This window comes from Schistocerca gregaria, chromosome 3 (assembly GCF_023897955.1).
Source record: "Schistocerca gregaria isolate iqSchGreg1 chromosome 3, iqSchGreg1.2, whole genome shotgun sequence".
Lineage (NCBI taxonomy): Eukaryota > Metazoa > Arthropoda > Insecta > Orthoptera > Acrididae > Schistocerca > Schistocerca gregaria.
In genome coordinates this window covers 804,459,704-804,486,556 of record NC_064922.1, presented here as the reverse complement: position 1 = coordinate 804,486,556, position 26,853 = coordinate 804,459,704, and the positions used below count along the sequence as shown (strand labels likewise).

Below are 26,853 nucleotides of genomic sequence, written 5' to 3'. Positions count from 1 at the left end.
TGTCAGCTAATTGCAATACCACTGTTAAGTACCACGGATACACAAACAGGAAAAGTTAATGTTTTAAATTAATATACAGTCTTGCTACAAGAAAAGCAAAAGTTTTAACATATAATGTTGAGATATTTTCAGATGTAACACGTGCAAAAAAATATCACAAAAATGTGCCAGTAAAATTTTTAGGCGAGTCCAGTGACTTGTCCTCAAAGTTTTCCACAAATAAATTAGCTACCGCAGAGCAGAGAGAGATACCAAAGCACTACATCAACTTGCTGATAATGATGACACGAATGTCTAATCTTCTGGGCCCGAAATACTTCTAAATGGCTCGTCATCAAACACTCTGTGAGTTAAGAAATTCATCGTATATTCTCGCACATAGTTCAACTTGCGTAAAAAGAAATATAATTTGAAAGTAGGTAACGCTTTTCAAAGCACCATTCGTAATATTTTCCCGTGACCTGTAAGAAATAGGTTCATTTCAGTAGTCGTCAGAGCACCAGATAACAGGCACCACCCCGCTTTGGCAGCTGGTACAACGCAGGAAGCCTGTATGTTCGTACGTGTGAAACATCATAAGATCTTATTGTTGTTGTTGTTGTTATGGTCTTCAGTCCTGAAACTGGTTTGATGCAGCTCTCCATGCTACTCTATCCTGTGCAAGCTGCTTCATCTCCCAGTACCTACTGCAACCTACATCCTTCTGAATCTGCTAAGTGTAGTCATCTCTTGGTCTCCCTCTACGATTTTTACCCTCCACACTGCCCTCCAATACTAAATTGGTGATCCCTTGATGCCTCCGAACATGTCCTACCAACCGCTCCCTTCTTCTGGTCAAGTTTTGCCACAAACTTCGCTTCTCCCCAATTCGATTCAATACTTCCTCATTAGTTATGTGATCTACCCATCTAATCTTCAACATTCTTCTGTAGCACCACATTTCGAAAGCTTCTATTCTCTTCTTGTCCAAACTATTTATCGTCCATGATTCACTTCCATACATGGCTACACTCCATACAAATACTTTCAGAAATGACTTCCTGACACTTAAATCTATACTCGATGTTAACAAACTTCTCTTCTTCAGAAAAGCTTTCCTTGCCATTGCCAGTCTACATTTTATATCCTCTCTACTTCGACCATCATCAGTTATTTTGCTCCCAAAATAGCAAAACTCCTTTACTACTTTAAGTGTCTCACTTCCTAATCTAATTCCCTCAGCATCACCCGACTTAATTCGACTACATTCCATTGTCCTCGTTTTGCTATTGTTGATGTTCATCTTATATCGTCCTCTCAAGACACTGTCCATTCCATTCAACTGCTCTTCCAAGTCCTTTGCTGTCTCTGACAGGATTACGACATCATCGGCAAACCTCAAAGTTTTTATTTCTTCTCCATGGACTTTAATACCTACTCCGAATTTTTCTTAGACATCAGAGGATACTCCACGAGCATCAGAATTTCGTGAAGCATACTAAAATGGCACATTTAAAGTGTGTACTTAAAGAGCACATTCGTATGGCCAGATTCCCAATGAAGTGGGCCTCGACCTGATATTAAGCTTTTCAATTGGGCTGCGGGATGTAAATTTTCTTGGTGTACCAGTACTATATTAACCCATTTTTGATTCTTCATTATGGCATAATGCCATATGTGCTAGAAGATGAAAACGTGCACTTGAAATTAGCCAACAGTGTGGAACTAAACACTTTGTTTCAAACACATTGACTGCCTCAGCGTAAAAGATTAATAAAAACCAAATTTATTTAGCAAATCAACAAAAATAACTTCATTGTTCTACAAGGCGATTAATGCATGGCTGTCAGAAAAGTGGAAATAAAAAAAAATCTGAAACTAATAACGTATATTAGCCTTCCTTAATTATGTGAATGTATTTTAATTCACTTGATAGCTTCCAGCCACAGAAATCCATTTTGTTTTCATTTGACGTGACAGCAGTAAACGAAGAGGAAACAGCAAAATCACTAAATGTAAACAAGGGTTACGGGGAGACTAGACACTACTCCACTATAGCTCAGACTGCTCTGCGAATCAGTCTCGGATCTACATTTCCGAACCGGGGCAATACTAAGATAGTGGCGACCCCCCTCCCCTCCCATAAATTTTCAAAAATTTGTTCACTTTGTAGCCACATCTTTCTGAAGACTGTAATACATAAAACATTTATGTTCAAGGAAATGTAAGACATGTTATTTGGTCTTAAGTGTGCCACCTCGGTTCATACGGCACTCTTCTATCGCACGTCACTGTATTTCGCTCCATGGAATTGAAACGTGTATATTTTGTACTGGAAGCCATTGAACTATATTCAGGACAATGGAAATTAAAATGTCCTGTAGAGCGTCTCCTGCTCCCAGTCGCCCGGTTTGACATCCTGTCTCTCCCCCCCCCCCCCCCCCCCCCCCCCCAAAAAAAAAAAAAACCACACACACACCCCCTCGCAATTAACACTGGATCATGTTATTTGCAACTGGGAGAACAAGAACTCTTCAGAAAATTTGCACCCTTTATTGCCTGTTAGTTAATAACTTTTTGTTTTTGGGTGACATAAAATTAAATATAGGATACATAAAACGAGTAAAGACAAGCAATACAATACAAATTTCTTCAATCCTTAGCTCCTAGCATTGTTTTCTTTCTAATCTTGGTACAACTTTACATGGCGTGCCTTCCTTTCTGCGAAAGAATCTATTACCTCATCAAAGTTCGTCAAACGTTTTGCTACATGAAAAATCGAAATACCGTTCTCTAATATTGCGTAAGCTGTTAATACCAACAGTACCCAAGACTGGTGTGGTTTCTCGATCTGATTACGTCTATTTTGTCACTGCTAGATAAAAAAAAACAGGCCTTTCTAACACTGCATTGTAACACAAACCAAATAAATGAGACTGTTTTGGCACAAATGGTCATTTTTATAACACGACAGAATATAATTCACGAAGACCAACATAAAATGCCTCTTAAGCCTACTACAAGAGTTCGAGATTTTTATATAAATTTGGAATTGTCATATTCTTCCCTATTTGTGTGATGTCCCCACTTCTTCTCTTTAGTTGGTTTAACAACCAATCTTGTCATGACTAATTCTGGAACTATTCCTGCCTTTGTCAAAACTTATTCGCCGGTTAACTCACTAACCCTGCCAGAATCACCGGTTTTGCTATCTCCGATTATTCTCCGGTTAGGCGTTGTTATGTTTGTACAAACCATTTTCCACGCTACTTCCAGAATAGAACTTAACGCGATTGCTAGATGGTGGCCCTTACTAGTGTAGCGATCTGGCCAAAAATTTGTCATAATTTCATTTTTCTGGGTACACCGAGAAGATAATACGCAATCTTTCTTACCTGTTATTCCTGTTAGTTGTTTATTTCCACTCTGGTAGTCTGAAACTATGGATTTCCCTAGTAATTATAACAACGCTGATCGTTCGCAAACCCAATCAACCACATAATCAGAAAGCGATTGGCGTTCACTCATTCGACTTTACTCCTCTCAGCTTGTATAGCCTGGTCCCCTTTTGCCTGCATCATGTACACTATGCACGCATTCAAAAATCAGCTTATGATTTTTATTCTTTGCCATGGGACCAAATAATTTAGGGAGCATTCAAACTTCCGACGGGGGCATGCGCGCGATCTGCGCAAGGTGCCTCAGACCACGCAGCTTATGATTAATTCAGAAATCAACTTACAGAGTATGCTCAAAAACAAACAGGGATGCGCATCAAAATCATACGAGTAATCGATAGACAAACATGCGCTGGATGCTAGGCGTTTTGTGAAACAAGGTTTGTTTCTCCTCCACAATATGAATTTGCCCCCCCCCCCCCCCCCTCTTAGATCCGGGCCCACTGCGAATGAATGAATCTGGCAACTTGGCTGCGGCAGTAAAATTTTTCCCAGTTGCATCTAGCTTCTTGCTGTGACTGCTTACACAGCCAACAGTTACACTTCTGTAGCCAGAAACGGGAGAAGGTACTACACATGTGCGACTCAACTGCACATGCGCATGAGCCCGCTCTTAACTACTAAAAAGAATGTAATGTAAACAGTTGTGACGTCATGCTCATCGGAGGCAATTTGTTGTTATGAAGCATTGTATAGTCTTCCTAAAGCCTTTGACACATTTTGCTGTTGGCAAACCACCCTTGTATGAGCACTGTGTTTAGTTTTGTATATGGCACATTTATTTTGCAATTTATGGTTTATTTTCAATTTTCCCCCTCGTTCACGTTATATTGTTGCTGTATTATTCTACAGTAGCGGGATACAGTAATATCCTTTATTAGAGTATAGATTCTTACAAGTCAAAATTACAAAAAAATAATTGAAAACTAGAACAACGGAAAATTCCCAGAATTCTAAAAATTCCCAGGATTTTTCAGGTTTTCTCCCAGATGTAAAATATACCCGGGTTTTTCCCAGATTGTATCCAACCTGTTAGTATATACTACTGTCTGAGTTTAGCGCTCTTTCTGCTACCATCTTACAGCAACTGGTGATGAAACATTTTTCTAAACTTGTGTTCACACAGTGCTATTTTTGGAGCGCAAATTTTAATAAACTTCATATAAATCTTCCCAAAGAAAAAGCTTCGAGTTGACAACCATAAGAGAAAGAAAATGACCTTAGAAATTAAATCGCTGAAAAACATGAATATTGCGTGAGCTTTGCTGATTTAGCATGCACAGACATTCGATCTACATCAACTATTTGCACTTTCCTCAAGAAAAAGCTCAAGATTAAGGAACAGACGCTTCAAAGCAAGTGGCAAGAGTATCTAAACAACAATTTCATATTATGAACAATGTTGAAAGGTTGTCCCTTATATGGATAAATGAAAAGCAATTGCAAGACGACCCTATTAATGGGACCATCATTTGTGAGAAGCTGAGAATGTTTTTCACCAACCTTGTTAAGAAGACACCATTATCATCAGTGGGTGAAGAAGTGTTTACGGGGCACAGTGGGGGGTTCGAGATGTTTAAGGAAAGAACTGGCATCCACAGCATTGTGACGCACGGCGAAGCAGCCAGCTCCAACACAAAGGCAGCAGTTAATTTCACCAGCAACTTCAAAATGCTCATAGATTCTGAAGATTATCTGCCGCAGTAGTTTTTTCATTGTGACAACACGGGTCTATTCTGGAAAAAGATGCTGAAGTGTACCTTTAGAACAGCAGAGGGGAATGCACCAACCAGTCATTAGCCAACGAAAGACCGTCTCATACTGCTATTCTGTGCCAATAGAAGCAGTGATTCAAAAATTAAACTGCTGCTTGTATACAGTTCAGAAAATTCCTTAAGTCTTCAAGAAGTATGAAGTCCAGAAGAGCAGGTTAAAGGTGATGTGGAGGTCTGACAAGGCCTGGGCGACAAGTGATCATTTTTGAGATTGGATCAATGAAGTGTTTGATCCTTGGGTGGAAAAATATTTGCTTGAGATGACTCTGCCACTCAGTGTTTTGCTTGTTATGGACAATGTGGCTGTCCATTCTGCAGGCCCACAAGACGACCACCTTGAAGAATTTAAATTCACCAAGGTGCAATTTCTGCCTCCCAAACTACTCTGTTACCCCAGCCTATGGACCAGCAGATTATTTGTAACACTAAAGCACTCTTCGAGCATTGCTTTGGATTGACTGAAGTTACCAATCTCACTCTCTGAGAGTTCTGCAAGTATTCCCTTCAACACCATTGCCTGCGTCAAGACGATCAAAAAGGTGTGGGAAGGAGTTACATCGAGATCTCTCACTTCTGCTTAGAAGAAAGCTTTGGCTGGAGTGCTTTGTCAGATGTGACTGAGGCATTTAAGTCAGTACCTGTGGAGCCTGTAGTCAATGAGATTGTGTCTTTGGCAAAGAGCTTGGTACCAGGAGTGGTTAACAATGATATTGATAAGCTTGTGGAAGACCACACCCAAGAAATGACCACCGAAGAATTTACGGAGTTCCCGTATGTTTTGCAGCAGGCAGTTGTGGAGAGGAGCTTTCCAGAAAAGGACAGGAGGTGGAGGTGGTAACTCCAAAGTGGCAATCTTCTGGCACAATAAGAGAAATACTAAAAGTATGGGAATCGATTGCATCATACATTGAAAATCATCACCCCAATGAAGCACACTACAAATTTATTTGACGATAATTCTGTGTCGCATTTATGCAAAGTGTTGAAGCACTGACAGAAATAAATGACTATAGAAGCGTCCTAGTAAAAAGAGAATTAGTTATAAATCAAGTTTAATGAAGTACATAATACTGCATGTATAATTTTCTATGAATAAATGGCACGAATAAGATAAAACTTTTAGTACTTTTTTCCGCATGGAACACATTGTTGTATTTTACATTAATTTATACAGAATATATAATTTTTCCTTAACGAGTTTTGCGGTATGAGTAATTATGCACACTATGCAAGACTCCAGTGTAGTTGCCAGAATTATAGCTGCCTGTAACGCGATTCAAAACACACCAGGGATATTTGTCAGGGTGCATCAGAATCTGGTTCATTAATGCCATGCTTGCACATTTTGTAAGGTACAGTGCAAATCGTATGTTCATTGTGCCAGTGATGTTATTTGCAGTTAACTGTAACTAATGTAAATAAAATAGTACACAGCAATGCGATTTTATTCCTATTATCTCCTTCAGCTGGCTTCTCTGACACCAGGTTACCTGCCTGAAATTGTTCAACGGAGCATCCTTTATGTCCTGTTGATTAAATTTTTGTGCACTCTTATGTAAACACCCTATAGAAAGCATGAGTACAAGACGAAAAACTGTCTTACATAAAGTAACACTTACAGGAACTAGCTGCTTTGACTCTGTCATCACTGCCATTGGTTCCGGTTCTTGAGACGAGAAACCAATTAACGTAGGACCAAATACCTTGGCAAGATTTGATGCAGGCATTTTGCACTCTGGGCACTCTGACACTCTGCAACCAGATTTTGTCACAATTTAATAATGAAACCTTAGCTATAGTAGTCACACTACAATGTTCTACTCAAATTCCCCTTGTCCCAAACTTAAAACACCTAAACCCTCATACAATTTACACCAATGACTTAATACTAAAATACTCCAAACACTGTTTCTTAATGGAGTGACTTAAAGCAGGTAACAGGTGCAAACTACTATTACAGCTGTACGTACTTTTGAAGGTGCAGAATCATAAATGCCAGTGTATCTCTGTTGGGCTGCGGCAATTCTGAAATAAGTTGATACAATGCTGAGTTTCTTTCTGTGAGATCTTTTATATCCACAGTCCGAATAAATTCTGGCCACAGAGAGTAGGTTACAAGTGGTTCCTTCAATGAACGTAGAAAATCCTTTATTGTCCCACAGATAACAGGAATTTCAACCCCAGAAAGGTTTGGGACGCCTCGTGCACGTAAGAACTTCTCCTGTGTAAAGATATAAATGCATATCAACAACCTCTGGTTTACAATGATCAGTGTAAACTACGGTTAAAAACAATAATATACAAAATGATAAATACCCAAAATTGATATAAAAATTACATAAAACAACATTCTATATGTAAGTGAAAAAAATATCATTAGTGTGGCATATAACATGAATTTTAGTTACACGTGGCAGCAAGCATTCTAGTAAATGAAGTGAAGATTATAAAACCAAACTAAAATTAGTGCAGATTATTAACAGCCTTGTCCGCCCCTGGTAGCTGAGTGGTCAGCGCGATGGAATGTCATACCTAACGGCCATGGTTCGATTCCCAGCTGGGTTGGAGATTTTCTCCGCTCAGGGACTGGATGTTGTTTTGTTCTTATCATCATTTCATCCCCATCGCCACATAAGTCGCCGAAGTGGCGTACACTCAGAAGACTTGCACCAGGCGAATAGTCTACCCGACGGGAGGCCCTAGCCATATGGCATTTCCATTAACAGCCTTGAGATGGAGGGGAGGGTTAGAGCCACAGGTAGTAAAAATTTTCACACTACAATAGTGTGTGTTACAACTTCGTTACCTAAGTGTTAGAAGACTGGATAATCAATAATTCTGTTATTTGAAACAATAATGGACAGCAATATGATCTCATAAAGGTGTATAGACACAAAAAATCTCGTTATTTTACTACAAATTAGTTCCAATGTATCTGTATTTATGGAAAACCTTGAGACTAATTACACAGGGATCTTGATGGCTAAAATGACATACAGAGAGTGGCAGGGTACAATACCGAATATGAAGAGCATGGTCTACTGACTACAAATGATACCTTCCAAAAATTATTCAATGGTAATATAATTAGAGTACTAAGAGGAACTTAACATCAGCGACAATAGGATTCCTGCCTTGGGTAAATTTAAAATGCCAGCACACTTCAACCTCTCCATGCTGAGCAACACTGACACGGAGATGAAGTATGGCAGCGCAGTATCATCTCTGGTTGTTTCAGTATATGCAAGTTTCGTGCGCTAAGGGGAAGGTTTCTAAATGTCACACTCATCAGCACATATTCTCCATACTGGATAGGGGGGAGAAAGAAAAAAAAACCACACGGGAAACTACTTAGTTAAGTGAATGATGTCGAGTCCAGCCAATATAGTGGTAGTGCTGTATCCTATTATATTGAGTGTTTTCAGTGCACTAGTTCCATAGAGTATGTTTGGTTCATAAGTCTTAATGACGCCTTTATTAAGATATTTCCAATAGTCATCACTTCCTACTTGTAATAAGTGCAGTTGCTCTCACGTTTGGCAAGAGAAAATGGAATGATTAGACAGAGGAAACCAAATCACACAATATTCTAAGAATCCTATGGAATTACTCTACATTGTTATAACAAGAAAAATGAAACACTTTCTTGTCATTCTGAAACAATTTTTATTTTCTCACAAAGCAACTTTCAGTATTTTAGGCCGTCATGAACAGTCACAATCACAAATAAGGCCACTTGGAAAAGCAAGAGAGATGACAAATTACAACATTTAAAATAATGAAACTGATCCAAAATATGGATAAAATGCATTTCAAAACTTATTTAACAGCGATTATCTAGATGCCACGTATTAACCGAAGGTGGACAAAGAAACTTCTGTTTTGTTGAGACTTCCTGGCAGATTAAAACTGTGTGCCCGACCGAGATTCGAACTCTGGACCCGAGTTCGAATCTCGGTCGGGCACACAGTTTTAATCTGCCAGGAAGTTTCATATCAGCGCACACTCCGCTGCAGAGTGAAAATCTCATTCTGTTTTGTTATTCAGAAGTGTGTGTCACAGTAATATTTTTTAATATTTCCAGCAGTACCAGTTTTCTATCCTGTTTTACAGTGTGCAAAATTATACGAGCAGTGCAAAATTTTGATTATAACCTAGAAAAAATTATGTACAGTATAAGCGCAAATATAGGCCACAAGCAAATTAAGGCCACACCTAAACTTTTGGCACCAGACTATGGTAAGAAGTGTATCTCTAATACAGGTCACACTAAACAGTTCAAAATATTAGTATTCATTACAAGGGCTGAAGTGCACATATCCAGATGTGGAAACACACTTGCTTGATTTCACAGTTCAAAACAGGAAATGTGAGTATGCTGTTGCAACTGAAACAATTCAAATAAAAGGTTGTGAAATGGCATGTAAAAGAAACATTTCGCCACTGGAATTTAAAAGTTCATATGGGAGGGTTTGGCAATTTATGCAATGAAGTAATATATCCGCTAGTCACAGAACTACAAATACGCACAAACTGCCTCAAGCTTACGAACAGAATTTTACATCTTTCCAGCATTTTGGTATCTTAGGAGGCAAAATTTTTTTATTTACATTCCCAAATAAGGGAATGCAGACCAAACAATGGTCTCTCTTGATGCGATGAACAGCACTACAGTAAATAATATAGGGGAGCGTAGTGTGCAAATATGTCCAGAGGTTGGTGAACAGCAGTGGTTTCTTTTTCAAGAACAGCTACTATATTTGCGAACAAGTTATACCTTTTCCTGCTATTTTCTCCTTAAGACTTTGATGGTTTATAAAAAGTAATTGCAGTATCTTGTAATGGTATAAATTTCAACAAAGATAGTGTACATGTCATTCTGAAATTGACGCTTTATGATCTGAGGGGAACAAATCTAAATTACAGGCCACACCATAATTTTTTCAAGACAAAAGTCAGGGAAGAAGTGTTGTGTACATTTGCGCAAATACAGTACATAATATTTTTAATTAAGTTTTTAATTGTTTGTAGCTACATGCATGCAGGCCTGGTACACTGAAATCCTCATACCACAGGACCACAGAATGCCAATACTGCACTCAAACAAAACAATATAGCACTGCCCATTGATAAAGTGGTGTATAACGCTGTAATTCATGTTTGGCAGCACGGGTGATGTTGCATCTCTGTCAAGCAACCCAGGTGACGTCTTGAAGAGATCTGGATTGACTAGACAACTACAACCATTTCCATTACTGCCAAAAACAAATTACAGTATGATACTTCGTTTTATTGGTGTACAGCAACCACAAGATTTTTCCAAGCTTGACTGTGGCTGGAAACTGTTTTTTGCTATATCCAGGTTCTGTCACGATCAGATAACTCAAGTGACAACTCTGCTCAACTTGGGCATATAATATCTCAAAGTGCTTTCTCGTTTTTTACACGTCACTTGGGCAATAGGTGTGACAGCATTTTTATTTTTGAGTAAAATAATAATGGTCTAACCGTTATTGTCTGGAATTTTGTAACCACAGGGTTCACTACAGACCTATTACACGGCAACTGGCATACACAAAATTGGGGGAATTTCATGTCTTTGGTTTGTGTGAGAATTAACCATGCCAGAGCTGCACTCATTGCTGACGACTATATGCGTTTGGTCACATGTAGTGGTTAAGATCAGCCACTTTGTAGTAATTTTACATGTGTAGAGTGTCGCTGGAATTGCTCAAGTACATCAGAATGCACAATGGACATGAATGGATGAAGTGATCAGACTGGATGCTTACGTACCTGTCACCTGTCAGAGTCGTATGGTGGTGTTGATGGGACCAGACAAGGCGAAAAGCTTTGTGTTGTGCAGTTACCAAGGGTACACGAGAGGGCCTTCGGCTCCAAAAGCACATACTGATTATGTTTTGTTGACTGTTTTGCACGCTGACACTTGTTGATGGCCTAGCATTGAAATCTGCAGCAATTTGTGGAAGGTTTGTACATCTGTCATGTTTAACAGTTTTGTTCAGTTGTCGTAAATCCTGTTCTTGCAGGATCTTCTTCCGGCTGCTGCGATGGTGGAGATTTGATGTTTTACCAGATTCCTGATAGTCAGGGTACACTCATGAAACAGTTGTAAGGGCAAATCTCCACTTCATCGCTATGTCGGAGATGCTGTATCCGATCACTCGTGCGCCAACTATAATACCACATTCATACTCGCTTAACTCTCGATAGCCTACCATTGTACCAGCAGTAATCGATCTAACAACTGCACCAGATACTTGTCTTATATAAGCATTGCCGAACGCAGCACTTTATTATGCCTGTTTATGCATCTTTGTATTTGAATATGCATCCCTATACCAGTGTCTTTGGCACTCCAGTGTATATTAAGATAAAATGAACATACACATGTTTGTTAGCTTTGAAGAACTGTCAGATAGGCATTTTATCATCCAATCTTCTAAGTACCTTTGTAAGGAAAGAGTAATTAACCAATCACCTAACCTATCAATGTAACTCTCTACACTTAATGAATATTTAAGGATGGCTCAGCAAGGCTGGTGATGCAACTGAAACATGACAAAATTTTAGAGCAGCCACAAAATTCCGAAGGCATGAAAAAAAATTGTGGCTTGTGCACTAATCTGCCAAAACTATTAGCGGCTTGTTACACCAAAAGTTAAGTGTCACATTGATTATGCTGATAACTGGGTATTGTATTGGCAAATTACGTGGAAGCTTGCATGGTTGCAGCTCTGGTATGGTTAACAGTCCACACACCAAGTAAAGACATGGAATTGCAACAATTTTGTGCATGCCAGTTGTCATAAAACAGGTCAGTAGTGCACCCTGTGTTTACAAAATTACAGATACGAACAGTTAAACCACTAAAATATTACCTGAAAATAAAAGAAAGGAATGTATTTTCTTCTAGTGATCTTAAAGAAGTTAACAACAAAACAGTAACACTAATGCCTGAGCCAAAAAGGATTATGAAATATAAACTACGCCATGCTCTTCGTGGCTTATAAGTATGGATTTCAAACGCATCATAAAATTATTTACTTTGCAATCATTAAAATAGAAATGGATGACAGTTTTGCCAAAAAAACTAATAATCCAAGAGCAAACTTGTTCACCAACAAGTTTTGTGCAGCAACCACAAGAATAGCTACTGACTAAACATACCAATGTTTTTAATAGAGAACAGCACTTAAAGAGTAATTTTCTATTTTGTTCAAACTAAAAATAATTTTACCCTTAGCATTCGAACGTCTCTATCAGAACCAGGAACACGGTAGAGTCCAACTTCATTCAATCCCCTTGCTTCCACTTCCTTCACACAATGCAGAATGAGAGCTGGTATCATCGGTGGTGTTGGCGGTGCAAAATCCGCAATGGAGCCCTAAGAGAGAATACAACAATCTGAATCGCATTACTAGTCTCTACAACATCCAAAGGAAGGAATGCCAATTGGTTTCATGATCAATAATTTATTTGTACATACCACTTTACACTGCATGAAGAAGTTTCCAAAAATGCATCTCTTAGAGGAGGGGAAAAAAGTGTACTGGGAAAATACTACCAAAATCATAATTAAATAGCCATTTATATAGTAAATGCAATGAATAATAATTGAAGTGTCCAATGCTACTCACTGGGACAATATCAGCAAGTTTTCTTAATGTCCTAAAAACCCTTTCCCAAGGGGATAAAACTGATCAGTTCAATGCACAATCTGATCCAACCAGCAGGTACTCATCTGAGTTACCTCAAGAAATTGTTCTAACATTTTGAACTTCCAAACAGATTAAAAGTGTATTCCAGAGCATGCCTAGAACCTGGAACAGGTAGCATCAAACTTTTTTTTTTCCTCAAGAGCCAATATTGACACTGTTGGGTGGCACTTCAGGCAGCATATATACCAATCTTAGTATTAACTGGTGACCTGCACAAATTACTATGTTATGAGTAACAACAGACTAGACGTAGTAATATTAATCTGCACCATTTGGAACACTATGTGTGAACTGTTCATTGTTTCAGATTACTGCCACCCTCAGTAACTCAAAGTTTTGACACTGTAGTTGCCTGATTAAGTGGTGTGTTGTCTGCGAGGGGCAAATTATTGATTAATAAAAGTAATTTTATTTAAATGCATTACGCCGTAAGTGACACAAACTTCTTAGCCATTGTCAAGTAGCATCACCATGGCTGAGGAGTAATCGGATATAAATTCATAGTGTTTAAACCATGTAATGTGATTGGAAGTTTGAGAGAATTTTGTAAGTATATCACCTGTGAAACCATTCAGTCATATATAGCAAGCATAAACGTTTACTAAGCATTTTCAATGTAATTTTTGTTCTACCCATTGCATTTCATTACAACAGCCATAATTCAGTTTCACGTTCCTTGCTACAAATATGTATCACTTTCTTTATAATGCACATTAGAGAATCAATGTTATTCACATGTCAAAATTTATACCATAGCAGCTAATCAGTATGAGTCACACACACCTGCGAGTTATCATTACTGAACGATGAACAACAAAACAAAATACCTCTCACTTCCTCCCTCTAACCCTGCAGTAGCCACACTATGAACCCCTCTGCCCCTGAAAGAAGTGGTCAACTTTATTTAGCTCATGGCCGAATTCACCAATGTCAATTTAAGTTAAGCCCATCTTAAGATATTACAACCCCCCGCAAGTATTTTTGTTTGTTACTGGGCAGGGGAGGTACAAAAATGGCACGCTCAATCTTAGTTGACCTAGGATTTGACTGTTAGTTGCTATATGCAAATTTCAAGGCATGTATACAAATTAAGTACTAGTTTGGAGGAAAAAAAAATCATAAAAACATTGTTTCCACTTTTTTTCAAATTGAATTTTATTTATACAAAGAAGAGCATTTCGTAAATTATTTTTCTACGTGGTTGCTAACATTGATCAGACATTTGTCATAGTGGGAAACCAACTTTTCTATGCCGTCTTCACAGAAAGATGCCACCAGTTAAGACAGCCACTGCTGAACACCGTTTGCTTAATTGCTGTCAAAACACCTTCCTCCAAAATCACACTTTCAGTTCAAGAACAAGCCACTCCCAACCGAATTATAGATTGAGTATGTGCATTGTCTTGAAGCAACACAGCATCTTTACTGAACATTCCACACCTTTTCGTTTTGAATTACACACCAAAGCTTTCCCCATGTTTCACCATATCGTACTGAATTGACTGTTTCACTTCTGCGAAGGAATTCAACAAGAGGAAACTGTACAAAAACATTGTTCAGCTGTTACTGTCTTCATTGACAGCATCTTTCTAGAAAGAAGGCATAAAAAACTTGGTTTCCCACTATGACAGATGTCTGAAGGGTGATGGTTACCTTGCCTCTGTTCTGTTATGCTATTATCTCTCCTCCTACTTTCTGAACTTCACTTAAGTCCTCCTTTATATCTTGATGAAGGAACACTCTGCTAAGAAAAAGGTTTCACAGAAAATATTTGGAAAGTAGGTGAGAGATTTATGAAGTGAGAAAGTTGGAAAAATAGGGGAGACATACAGGAAGAACGTATGTCCGCAATCCACCTTTTGCATCTGTAACTAGTGAAGACATTAGTGCTAAGAAACAGAGAATATTAATGTCTGGGATTAATTACATGTTTATTTTTATTTTCATACCTTGTGCACTGTCCACTACTGTTTCAAGACTGTCATTACTTAACAAGGTGTATCCTTTTTCCTATGATCAGAAGAAAATCATCACAGTAGAGTCCTGGTACCATTGACTTAGTGGACTGTTCTGTCTGGCTCCACTGGCTGAAGTGTAGTATCGACTATCCCTCTTGCGGCCCCAGCTGGTGTCTGCGAGTTGCATCTTTAGAAGGTCTTTGCTTGCCACTATATATAAGGGGTCCACTGGCCCCAGAGGCAGGTACGAAATGAAGGGATTGGCAGTAGTGTCACGACATGAGGTGGTCACAAGGTCTGAGTGGTTGAAGCCACAAACTGAGCAGAGCAAAAATACCCGAGTACTTCACCAGAGTCAGCATCGACAAGCAGCAGGCCAACACCCCGTCAGTTGGTTGACAACATTCATGTTGGGCGACCACTCATGGCCTGGCTGCTCTCTTCTACCTGGTTTTCATAGACACCACTCAGTAACGGCTGTGATGCACTGTGGATCCATGGACCTGCTTGCTGATAAATGGAAGTAACATTCTGTAATCCTCGTGGTGATTTGTTTCATTGTCTATCTGCCTGCCTTATTATTTTCTGGTTTGTACCCGACCCTAAATGTTCTAATTAATCAGCTCTTGGTTGTAAATACAGCCAGGACAATTTTACTAAGCCCACGTTACCGTTAAAAGAGGGACCTTGTGGTTAGATTTAGCTGTTAACCAGTTCAATTCTTTGATCGTAATTGCATTTATCAGTCATTACTTATAATCTGATCAACCTGTTGTATTAAGCTATTCGTTTCCATATTTGAAAGAACGGGTCATTCTTGGTGTATTTTAGCTGGATCTTGTGGTTCCGTTGAGCGAGTTCTCTTGTAATAAGTGTTCACAAATGATGTTTGAACGCGTTCCTTCAGAGCAGTCTTAACAACTGATGATCAGTTTAACCTTGCAACTGTCACCATTCTTTTGGAATATCATCTAATTATTCTCCTTTGTCTGCAGTCCAACCATGGATTCATGTCAGCGTCTCAGTATTTCGTACCTAAAATGGGATCAGCTTGAATATGAACTGGGCTTTAGGCAACAAACTGAACATGGTACGGTGGGGGAGCTGGCAGCCAGGCTAGGGGCAGCTTTGTCGACACCACTCAGCACGGTTGGCAAGGTGAGCCAAAATTTATAGACTATTATGGTAGCATTGAATCAGTTACAAGAAAATCTCTCCTTTCTAGAAAATAATCAGCCAACCATGAGCCAGGTGAAGCGCATTCATGCACAATTACTCCACCTGTGCAATAGAGTATAGGACCTTAAACTTCTAGAACCGAGCCCTGACCAGTTAGCACGTGTCATTCAGTTAAATAATCTTTTGTTTGATTTGAAAATCCAAACCGCAGCTTCAGAATTAAAAAGTATGGCTGATACAAATAATATAGTACACGTTTCTGACAATCCAATAAACAAATATGGATCCTTAACCCGAGGTCTAAGTGATCGGTCTAGGGAATATTTTGCCCGCCTCCCTAACCCGATGATGTGTCTCTTAAATAGTATTTGGGAATTGTCAATTGAAACCTTAGAAAGTATACAACAGGTATTGTGGCTGCTAGTTAAGTTTGAGTCGCATGCTGATGAATTAAGGATCCCAATCACATAGTACTTATTGCAGTCTACCTGTCAGCATGCGATAGCTTAAGTAATCTGCTATCCAAAACCTTACAGCAGGGTAAGACGAGGCAATCTGTCGCAGAGGGTAAGTTATCAGACCCCATGCACAGACAACTACAGTGTAGATATTAGTGGCATGTGCAGGACTCCCACGAATTCTTGGTTGTATATGTAGAGCAGGTTCGTGAAGCAGTATTGGCATTAAGTATGGATGTTCTCCAAAGCCAATTTATTTGCTAATGCCTTGGAAGGTATTCGGCCAAAAGATAGGTATAGGATTGCACTCTTTCCTTGTCTGGTCACTCTTCATGAGTTAGAGAATCTTGTTAACTCTGTTATGAAATTGTCTCTCTGGTCCAGAAGGTAGTATGATGGGTAGAGCACCTGGTTCAATGAAATCAGGCACTTGTTTAAGATGCGGCACACTTGACCATTTAGTACAAGGATTTCCGATTCCAAGAACGCCTTGCACTAAGGAATGACGCCAGGTGGGAGCGGGATAGCACCCTTGGGGACAGGGATGGTGTAGTCATATGCAGGCAGCCACCATGTGTACCTTGCCATTTGCTTGTGTGGCTACAGGGCATGAACTGCTATGTGGGTTACTAGATTCAGGCAGCTGTGTGTCACTCCTTAATTATGAGTGGTTTATTGAATATTGACACTTATGTAGATTATCTCCAGTAGGTCCCTCGAGTGAGAGATATCAGGTGGCCAGTGGCCAAGAGTTACCCTTGTGTGGACAAATCTTTCCATGTGTGAATTTTAATGGCATGTCAAGTTTTTATTAGGTAAAGGACTGGTACCAGATGTAATTCTAGGGTAGGTGCTACATTTTGGTACCCTGATTTTTTATTTCAAATTTTCCGCCAACGATCAAATGGGCTTTTGTTCATGTGCTCGCATGGGGATGAAATGTAACACCAGTAGTAACACTTGCCTGCTTGTGAAAGACCACCTCTCTAGTCAACAAGGGAAACAGTTAAGTGAACTTTTGAGAGAATTTCCTGACTTACTTTGTGACAGGTTGGGACTCACAAGACGTCATTAGATACCATATTCGTGTCGTGGATGACGCCAGTTCGCCAGTCTCCATATCGCTTGTCACCACCTACGATAGAGATACTGTGGCACAAAGTTGAGGGTTTATTTAAAGATGGAGTCATAAGACTAGCCACCTCCCCCTACACTTCACCCATTTTCTTAGTGCCTGAAGATCACGGGCAGGATTTCCGACCTGTGTTTGATTACAGGTAATCTTTCAATCGGTGCCACTGGCTGATCTCCGCAACTGTTTCACTTGGTTTTCTGGAGCATCTTGGTTCACAGGTTTAGATCTTAATCAGGCTTATTACCAGATACCCTCAATGGAGGAATTTAAGCATCTCACCGCCTTTGCCACAGACTGGAATTTATATGAGTTAATCCGAGTTCTATTTGGTTTTTTCAACTGGTGCAGCAGTTTTATCCCGTTTATTGGATAAAATATTAGGTGATTTAAAGTGCAATTGTGTCTTCAATTATTTGAAGAGCATTTAGAGCACTTCCGTAAGGTACTATAAAGGCTCAAGGATGTGGGGCTGACTGTGAAACCCTCAAAGATAACCTTGGCTAAGTGCCAAGTGTCATATTCTGGTCACTTGGTATCCAGGGATGGAATTAGCATTCATCAGGAAAGCACTAAGGCGTTGAAGAATTTTCCGTAGCCACAAAATAAGAGGGAGGCTGCCCGATTAGTAAGGATGGCTAATTATTGCCGTAGATTTGTCGGAAACTTTGTACAACTCACAACTCCATTACATTTTCACAAGCTGCGACATCATCGTGAAAAAACACAGTGACCCGTATATGTAATAAGTTTCCTTTAATTTACGTCTATGGTCACAATCTTTTTTGTTTAACAGGTTACCGGTTTCGGTCTTTAATGGCCATCATCAGATCTGTAGCAAAAATGGGAAAAATATAAATACACTCGCAAACTGTATACAGCTTAAGAATAATACATAGAGCATATTGAAAAGTAGTAATGACAAAATTTACATTTGTGTTGTTTAAATATGAAGAGGCATACCTGTTTCATAAAAACAAAGTCCTTAATGTATTGCAGCCATAGTGGCATTGCCAAATGTTAAATGTGGACTCAGCACCATCATCGTCAAATACGTATAAATCACATAACATGCACGAGTCATGCTGTCAGTAAAACTACTGTTTAAAACAAGCTGCCCTACAATAGCTACAAGATGTTTGTGTTGTAAGCTGACCAGATGTCGCTAATGTCGGCATACACTAGTTTTAAATAATTAATTGAAATAGCGAAAATAAAAGGGGGGATACAATAGTTAAAGTCTATAATAAGCTTATGAAGTTTAAAAGGTGTTACAGTAATAAAAAGCAATAAAAAGAAGAACACGACAAAAGCAATATTGTTAAAAAGACGAAGAGTTAAAAAACAGTGGTCCTCATATGCTCTGGGGCCAATATTCAAGACAATGACATAAATATTAAATACCGTTGATATTGCACTGGGTAATATTAAAAAACATACAAATCGCTGAAGGAGCCACAAATGAAAGAAAATATAGTTCAGTGCATAATCAGCGCCCTCTGTTAGGGCTAACGTCAGAATTCCGCACAGTTGGGAAATAGTTGGATGAATGTGACCGGCAGAGGGCCCCTTTTACCCTGCGGTACTCCGTTGCAAGAAAAGAATGATAAAATTCCGTTACAGTGGATGATCTACATTATATGATTAATGTAGTCTATGAAATGAATAAAGAAGGAACAAGAACCTACTAGAGTCATGCATAAAACATATGAAAACGAAGTAAATGTGTGATGCACTCAATACTAAATGAACTTGTGAACACACTATATATAACAGAGGCGTGCAGTGATTAGGCTAAAATATTGTCGAATAAAGGAAATTAGGCATTGGGCACAGAATCATTTTGCCAGTTAAGCAGTTTATTTGGCTCTCCATTTTTTGCTTTATAAATTTCAAGCTCCTCTAACAAATTAGGAGCACGGCCATTTTCCACCCTGTGAAGAATACGCATACAATTCTCAATGCTCCCTATGGAATGACCAGTATCAGACAAATGCTATCCTAAAGCTGTTTTGTTTAGTGGCTGTGAGTGTTCTTTAAACCTTAAAAGAGCAGCCTGATTTACCTATATAATATTTGTCACAGTTCCTGCAGTCAATCCTGTACACTCCAGAGCCATCAAATTTATCATGTTCCCTTTCAATTTAAGTTTTATTCGTAGTTTTATGGTGTTATTGACCTGAAAGCCACACCTGACATCAGACTTTTTAAAACATTTACCTATTTGCAGGGACATTTTGCCGTTAAATTTAATAGGAATAGTTTTTATTCTATCTTTGCCGGTTTTCTTTTGTGTGTGGGTGTGCGGGTGCCTGCTGTTTGTTTCCCAATTTTTGCTACAGATCTGATGATGGTCAGTAAAGACCGAAACCGGTAATCTGTTAAACAAAAAAGATTGTGACAATAGAAGTAAATTAAGGGAAAAGAAATCCATTACATTTGTTATGCAGAAATAATGAGAAATTCTGTTTGGGCTGAAAGTTAGCAGGCAGTCTTTGAAGGAATTGAAACTGTGATTGCCAACCCACAGGTTTTAGCTGTATCTGACTTTCAGAAAAGATTTGTGGTCCAAACTGATGCTTCAACTCTGGTGTGGCAACAGTTCTTTTACAGGAAGATCAAGATATTAGGCCAGAATGAGATTTTCACTCTGCAGCGGAGTGTGCGCTGATATGAAACTTCCTGGCAGATTAAAACTATGTGCCCGACCGAGACTCAAACTCAGGACCTTTGCCTTTCGCGGCCAAGTGCTCTACCAACTGAGCTCCGGAGCACGACTCACTTTCGCAGGAGAGCTTCTGTAAAGTTTGGAAGGTAGGAGACGAGGTACTGGCAGAAGCAAAGCTGTGAGTACCGGGCGTGAGTCATGCTTCGGTAGCTCAGTTGGTAGAGCACTTGCCCGCGAAAGGCAAAGGTCCCGAGTTCAAGTCTCGGTCGGGCACACAGTTTTAATCTGCCAGGAAGTTTTAAGATATTAGGCGTCTGTTAGCATTTGCTTCCTGACGTCTGGAGGGGCCTGAGCTCAATTACTTAATACACAAGTGTGATGCATTAGCTGTATTATTTGCCTTGGAAAAATTTCGGTCTGATGTCTAACATTGTGAATTTGATCTAGAGACATATAATCAGGCCCTTAGTTGGGTCCCAGCTCGTCCTAGAAAGACAGGGCATAACGCGAGATTGGTGGTCCGCATTTTGGCTTTCCATTTTAAGGTTCTGTACATTAAGGCATCTGATAATCAGGTTGCCAACACCCTCAGCAGGATGTTCCAACAGCATGAGCTTGATGAGGAAACGCTGGACAGTTACCTAGCATGTACGATCCTTACCAAGGTATCCCAACTGTTTAATAATTTGGAAACTGAACAAGAACAAAACCCATTGGGGAGGGGGGCTCAGGAAGCAAATACTAGATGGACAGGAATCCAGTGGTTATTTTCGGAAGAACAGCATTCTGTGTAACTGCAGGGGTAGCTCTGGGGAGGCTAGAGTTTGTCTCCCATGAACCTTAATTATTCTGGTCTTCTAGTACTTCCACGACTCTCTGGTAGGACGGCATTTAGGTATTTTTAAAACCTTAGAGGTCAAGAAGCAGCTGACCTGCTGACACTTCATAGAGACATTAGATGTTTAGTCAAAGAATGCTGAGGTTGTAAGATGGAAAAATCAAGTAATTCCCAGGCGAGGGGTTTGCTGCAGTCAGAACAGGAAGAGCATCTGTTGGACAAATTGATTGTTGATTATTTGGGCCTGCTTCCCTGGACAAAAACGGTAATTCGTATATTCCCATAGTGGTGGACGCCTTTTCCAGGTTTATTTGGTTGATACCTAGCCGGGGTATGAGTGCTCTTATCACCATCTCTCATCTTACTAATATATTTAGGTGGTTTGGGCCACTGCGGGTGTTGCTTACGGATAACACTCCTGGCTTTCTGGCAAGGTCGTTTGGATTTTTTTTTTTTTTTTTTTTTTTTTTGATTGGATTGTTTTGGGGAAGAGACCAAACAGCGAGGTCATCGGTCTCATCGGATTATGGAAGGAAGTCGGCCGTGCCCTTTCAAAGGAACCATCCTAGCATTTGCCTGGAGTGATTTAGGGAAATCACGGAAAACCTGAATCAGGAAGGCCGGACGCAGGATTGAACCGTCGTCCTCCCGAATGCGAGTCCAGTGTGCTAACCACTGCGCCACCTCGCTCAGTAAGATCGCTTACACAAGTCCGTTTTGGCAATGGGATAAAACATGTTACCACCACACCCTATTATTATCAGGCTTCCTTTGCTGAAAGGATTAACTACAACTTTAAGTCAGCGTTGATTATTTAGCACCATAAATCACCCAAAAAGTGGGATGCCATCTAGTGCTGGTTAAACTCAGCATTTAATTCCACCTAGCATGAAGCATCCCAGGCCACCCCAGCTAGCCTAATGCTTCAATATCCCATGAATTCCCCAGTCTCCAGTTTATGGGATATAAATTATCTTTTATCTCCATCTATCACTCAGGAGGTTCTTAAGGAGAGGGGGGGGGGGGGCAAGCCTTGGCAAATAATAGGAAGGCTCACTGTAATAGAAACAAGCACCCCTTTCAAGGGAAGATTGAGCAGCCTTCCCAGGATAAACGCTTAGGGGAGCTTGCCCTGCATTTCCTAGGTCCATATTCCATTGTCAAAATTTTAAGCCCAGTCAATCTTTTGGTCAGGGACTTGGGAAAGGGGAAGCTCATAAGGGTTCATCTCAGTCAGATTATACATTCTAGCAGAGTGAAGGGTTCTTAGCCCCTTGCTAGAGCTCTCAAGATGCATCATAAGCAGTGCACTATTGCAATACCACCGGAGATAATAGACATTAATTTTCAAGCACAGAATACTCAAATTTTTAGGCTCTTAGTATTTAAAACATTTTATGAGGATGGGCCTACAGGAATTATTTCCTGTACCAATAACTGATCTACAGAAGTTGTCCGAAAAGCAACTTCCCATATTCTTACAGAGAGAGTTCCAGTAAAAAATAGGTAACAGTCTACCCATCACCAAGCCACTTCTTGTTCAACTGAAAATATAATAAAAAACTGATGGCATGACAATGGGTAGTTTCTTATTACCTTTCACGACAAACTTATACATGGAACACTTTGAAGCAAGGGCACTAGAATCTGCCACGTTGCAACCTGTGGGTTTCTATCGGTGTGGCTACATGGAGTGTAGAAACTTCAAGATTTCCTGAAGCATTTGAACACTATCCACTGTACCATAAAATTATCCACTGTTATATAAAATTCATGATGGAGCTTGAAAAGTGAGCTAATTAATTTTCCTTGATGTGTCAGTTAAGAGAAGACCGGATGGATCTCCTAAGTGACAGTGTATACACAAAAATTACACATACAACTGGTGATCCAAAGGAATGGATACTAAGAATATCAGACTGAATGGTTAACAATCAAAATGAAGAAAGAGGGAGCCGAAAGGGGGGGGGGGGGGTAGGTTGCCGAGAGACTGAGGAATGGAAGCCAAAAATCACTTGTCTGCCTTGTGCTTGCCCAATATCTGCAAAGATTGGAAGACTCGACTCCTGTGGAAACATTGGCATCCAATGTATTTTTTTCCCTTCAACAAAGATAAAAAGTATTCTTAGTTCTATTAAAGACGATCTAATCATGAAATATGGTGAGACCAGTACTGTGGCGTGAACACCAAGTTTCTGGGACAACGTAATTAAAGAGTCTATCAAAATAAAAATGTCAGAAGATTTATTTAAATATTACTTGGATTCTGGGACTCAATTTATTAAAATCTCGCCTCTGCCACACACATAAGAGTCTGAAAATGCAGAGGGAATTTGTGTTTCATGGAGTATCAGTGTCTTCTCTGTAAAAACAGAGTATCAAAGGGCTCAACAGACATCAGGAATCTAACTCTGCTATAAATTGCAGTTTGAGACCAACTACAACTCACAGCCTGGTAGAGCCCAGGCAGTGAGTACACACAGCAGCAAAACTCGCAGCACCTGAAGACTAGTTCACAAAACAGTAGCCAACACTGTTATGCAGAGACTGTCAACAGTCATTCCTAAATTTATTGATGAAGGTCAGTCACACAGTCCTGGAGCAAGTATCCTACAGACTAATTGAATACAGAGACATAATAGCAGTAACTTCCACAACTTAATGAGAAGAAGCTTCTCCCCTCCCACCATTTTCCCAGACTTTCATGAAACAGTCTGTCAAGCTCCAACAGAAAATTTTGTTAACATTCTATAGAGTCAATCACAATCACCTGATAAAAACAATGAAGAACATGGATCTCACTGACAACAACATGGAAGTGTTGACAAATATGATAACTGGAACTACCATGAAAATTTATGTAAATGGATGATCAGCTAAAGAAATAAGAATAAAATGTGGAGAGCCCAAAGGAAGTCCTCTATCAATACCAATTTTTGTTACCTTACCACAACTTCTTATGACCATAACAAAAAAATGTCACAAATAACAATTCTTGGACAACATTTTAAAATGAGAGCTTATGCAACTGATGTTACAGTGTTAATAAAAAATGCTGATGACATGGATGCTCTTGAGGAAGAAGGAAGGAACAGTTTAACATAAATGCAACAATCTGCCACTACAAGCAGACAGAGGAGGGCTTGAGCTCAGTATCCGTGATGAACGAACAGCCCTGGATACAAAGAGGATAAATTGGGCTTAAAAAAAAAAAAAAAAAGAAAAAAAAAAGACACTACACAGTGTATTACAGCATAGCTCTTTTGAAGCACCAGCTCCGAAAAGTTTGCAAGATCTAACAGATACAGAAAAGAACTATTACAAAGACTCGAAGGGACTTACTATAGAGGGCTAATTTATTTTAAATGCTGTACCATAGGAAAACTGAACAGTACTATAAAAGCCATGAATAAGGACTTGCAAGACTGAAGAATGACATTGAAAACAAGTTTGCAAACATAATATGGAAAATGGTCTGAAAAAATTGAAATACCCAGATACAAGTAAAATCATCGTGATATAAGGCTATAAATAACATAATAAACATAAATGAAACAAATCGGTCCAGCACACAGTTTTCATCTGCCAGAAAGTTTCATTTCCGTGTGTACCTCGCTGCAGAGTGAAAACTTTGTTCTACAAATGAAAAGCTTTACTGGACTGGACTTCTCAGTGAGACAGACAAATGACACAAATACTACTTAAATTATATTACATTTCAGCCATCCACAGGCAATTTCTTTGTGTACGGGTCAGGCCGGTAATTCTCTCATTACTATGTCACTTTTAAATGGTGTACAGCCCCGTGTTAGATCTTATTTTGACTGACTGACCTCCCTGGCCCACAACCACAACTTGAACTGTTGTGTGGTCTGCTGATGGAGCTACAGGTGTCTTAGAAACTAGTCATGCAATAAATGATGTATCATTCACAACTGAAGCGTACTTTCAATCTAATCAATATGATTCTCAGTTGCAGTTGTTCTTTGAATCTGCTTTTATGTCATATGTAGGAAGAGTGGAAAATTGGAAATGAATATGGAGAAATACAGCACTCAGCAGATGTATATATGTGGCTCAGAAATAACCATCCGAAATACTTTGATCAAGAAATTTCCACCTGAAGAACACAAAAAAATTCAACAATGTGGCTAATGGGACGATATGTAATTTCATAGTTAATCATTATGAAATGGACATTTTCATTTTCATTGACTTCTTGATATATATTCTGCTAACAAAATAAGAGAAGATGAATTGTCTCAAGTGGTCAGCTGTTGATGCATTTCATAGCCTAGCTTAAATTGCACCACATAGCACTATGTTAAATAGCCATTAATGTAGAAAGGTGTAAGATGGGATGTTACAAGGACCACCATAGGACAGACATCAAGCACATACAGAGAAATTTATGTTCAGACAAAACTTCCCAAGCAGTACAAATCACTTCAACATTATGAGTGGTGCATTTAGACTCCATCTATGGCAGTCTAGACTCGGATCCAGAACACACACTGACCTAAAGTGGCCTGAGGCATCTGACAGAAATATGGACTAGGAAAACTCTTAGATTAAGGAGCATGGTGAAAAGGACAAAAGTATCTATAGCACAATGGACCCTCTTTAGGGGGACCAAACCAATCTGTGTGCCTGCAGAGAACCACAAATTATCCAGCACTTATACATTAAATTCCAAGAGTGTAGTTGCATGAACTATTTCTTCTGATATTTTGGCTATACACTTTCCTGTTATTTTCTGGGTAAGCCAAGAGGTTGAACTACAGCACTTGCACAGTCTTTTTAAACATGTGGACCATGCTAATGTTTATGTGGCCATAGACACTCAAGTACCAAAACACTACATTTCAATTGCTACTTTGACAATTGAGTCCAAAATAGGTGAAGCCAATGTTAGAATTAATGTACAGCCTACAAACAATGCATGGAACACTGTAGGTACATCGAGCTCCTACAGCCCAATATGTCAGATGTGGAAGAGTGCTGCATTGACATAGGTCACTCTTCGCGAGATGAAAATGTTGAAAATCTAAAGTCAACTTCATCTTTTTGAGTGTCACCTTGAAACAAGCGATTAATACCTGTTTGGTAAAAAATTTAAGAAAGACAGGGTTTCAGCCTGGACTAATCATACACTCTTGTAAATAAATAGTCACAAAGGTGATGCTATAGTGCACTTCATAATCAATGTCCTAGCATGTACTGACAATGTACTCAGACATTCAATTTAAGCAAACCTGGTACCATCAGTCAGTGTCTCTGGTGATTGCCTATCTGTGAAGATATATCTTGGTTCATGCATATGTTTAAAAGGATGAAGAGTGTGTTGCAGCATCAGACTGTTGGTCTACTCCAAAGATGGCCAAAATATTGTAAGAAGCAATGAAAAAGTTTCCATCCAAAGACCATTCTGTCCAGAATAAGTATGCCAATCAGGCAAAATCGCCTTGAGCACTGAAGCAATCAATCCAACGTTATGCCAGGTTTAAGATACCCATTTGGTAAAACACTGTGCCCTGCTGACGGAGAAGTCTGTAACTGCCAACTGCATACCCTCATCTGACAGGAATAGTTGACTTAAGGGATAATCGTATGGGGAGAGATCAGGACTATAGGATGAATTATGAAGTGTCTCCCATTTTAACTTG

The 26,853-nt window shown here is 39.4% G+C and overlaps 1 protein-coding gene across 1 annotated transcript in view; it reads right to left on the bottom strand.

Moving 5' to 3' along the window:
* Nucleotides 1-26,853, bottom strand: part of LOC126354368 (rac GTPase-activating protein 1) — a 139,127-nt gene that overhangs the window by 11,267 nt on the left and 101,007 nt on the right. Inside the window, exons 8-10 of the mRNA XM_050003951.1 lie at nt 12,474-12,620; nt 7,183-7,433; nt 6,832-6,964 (exon numbers count right to left, since the gene is read on the bottom strand). Coding sequence (XP_049859908.1) covers nt 6,832-6,964; nt 7,183-7,433; nt 12,474-12,620 — 531 coding nt within the window. The remainder of the gene's footprint in view (nt 1-6,831; nt 6,965-7,182; nt 7,434-12,473; nt 12,621-26,853) is intronic.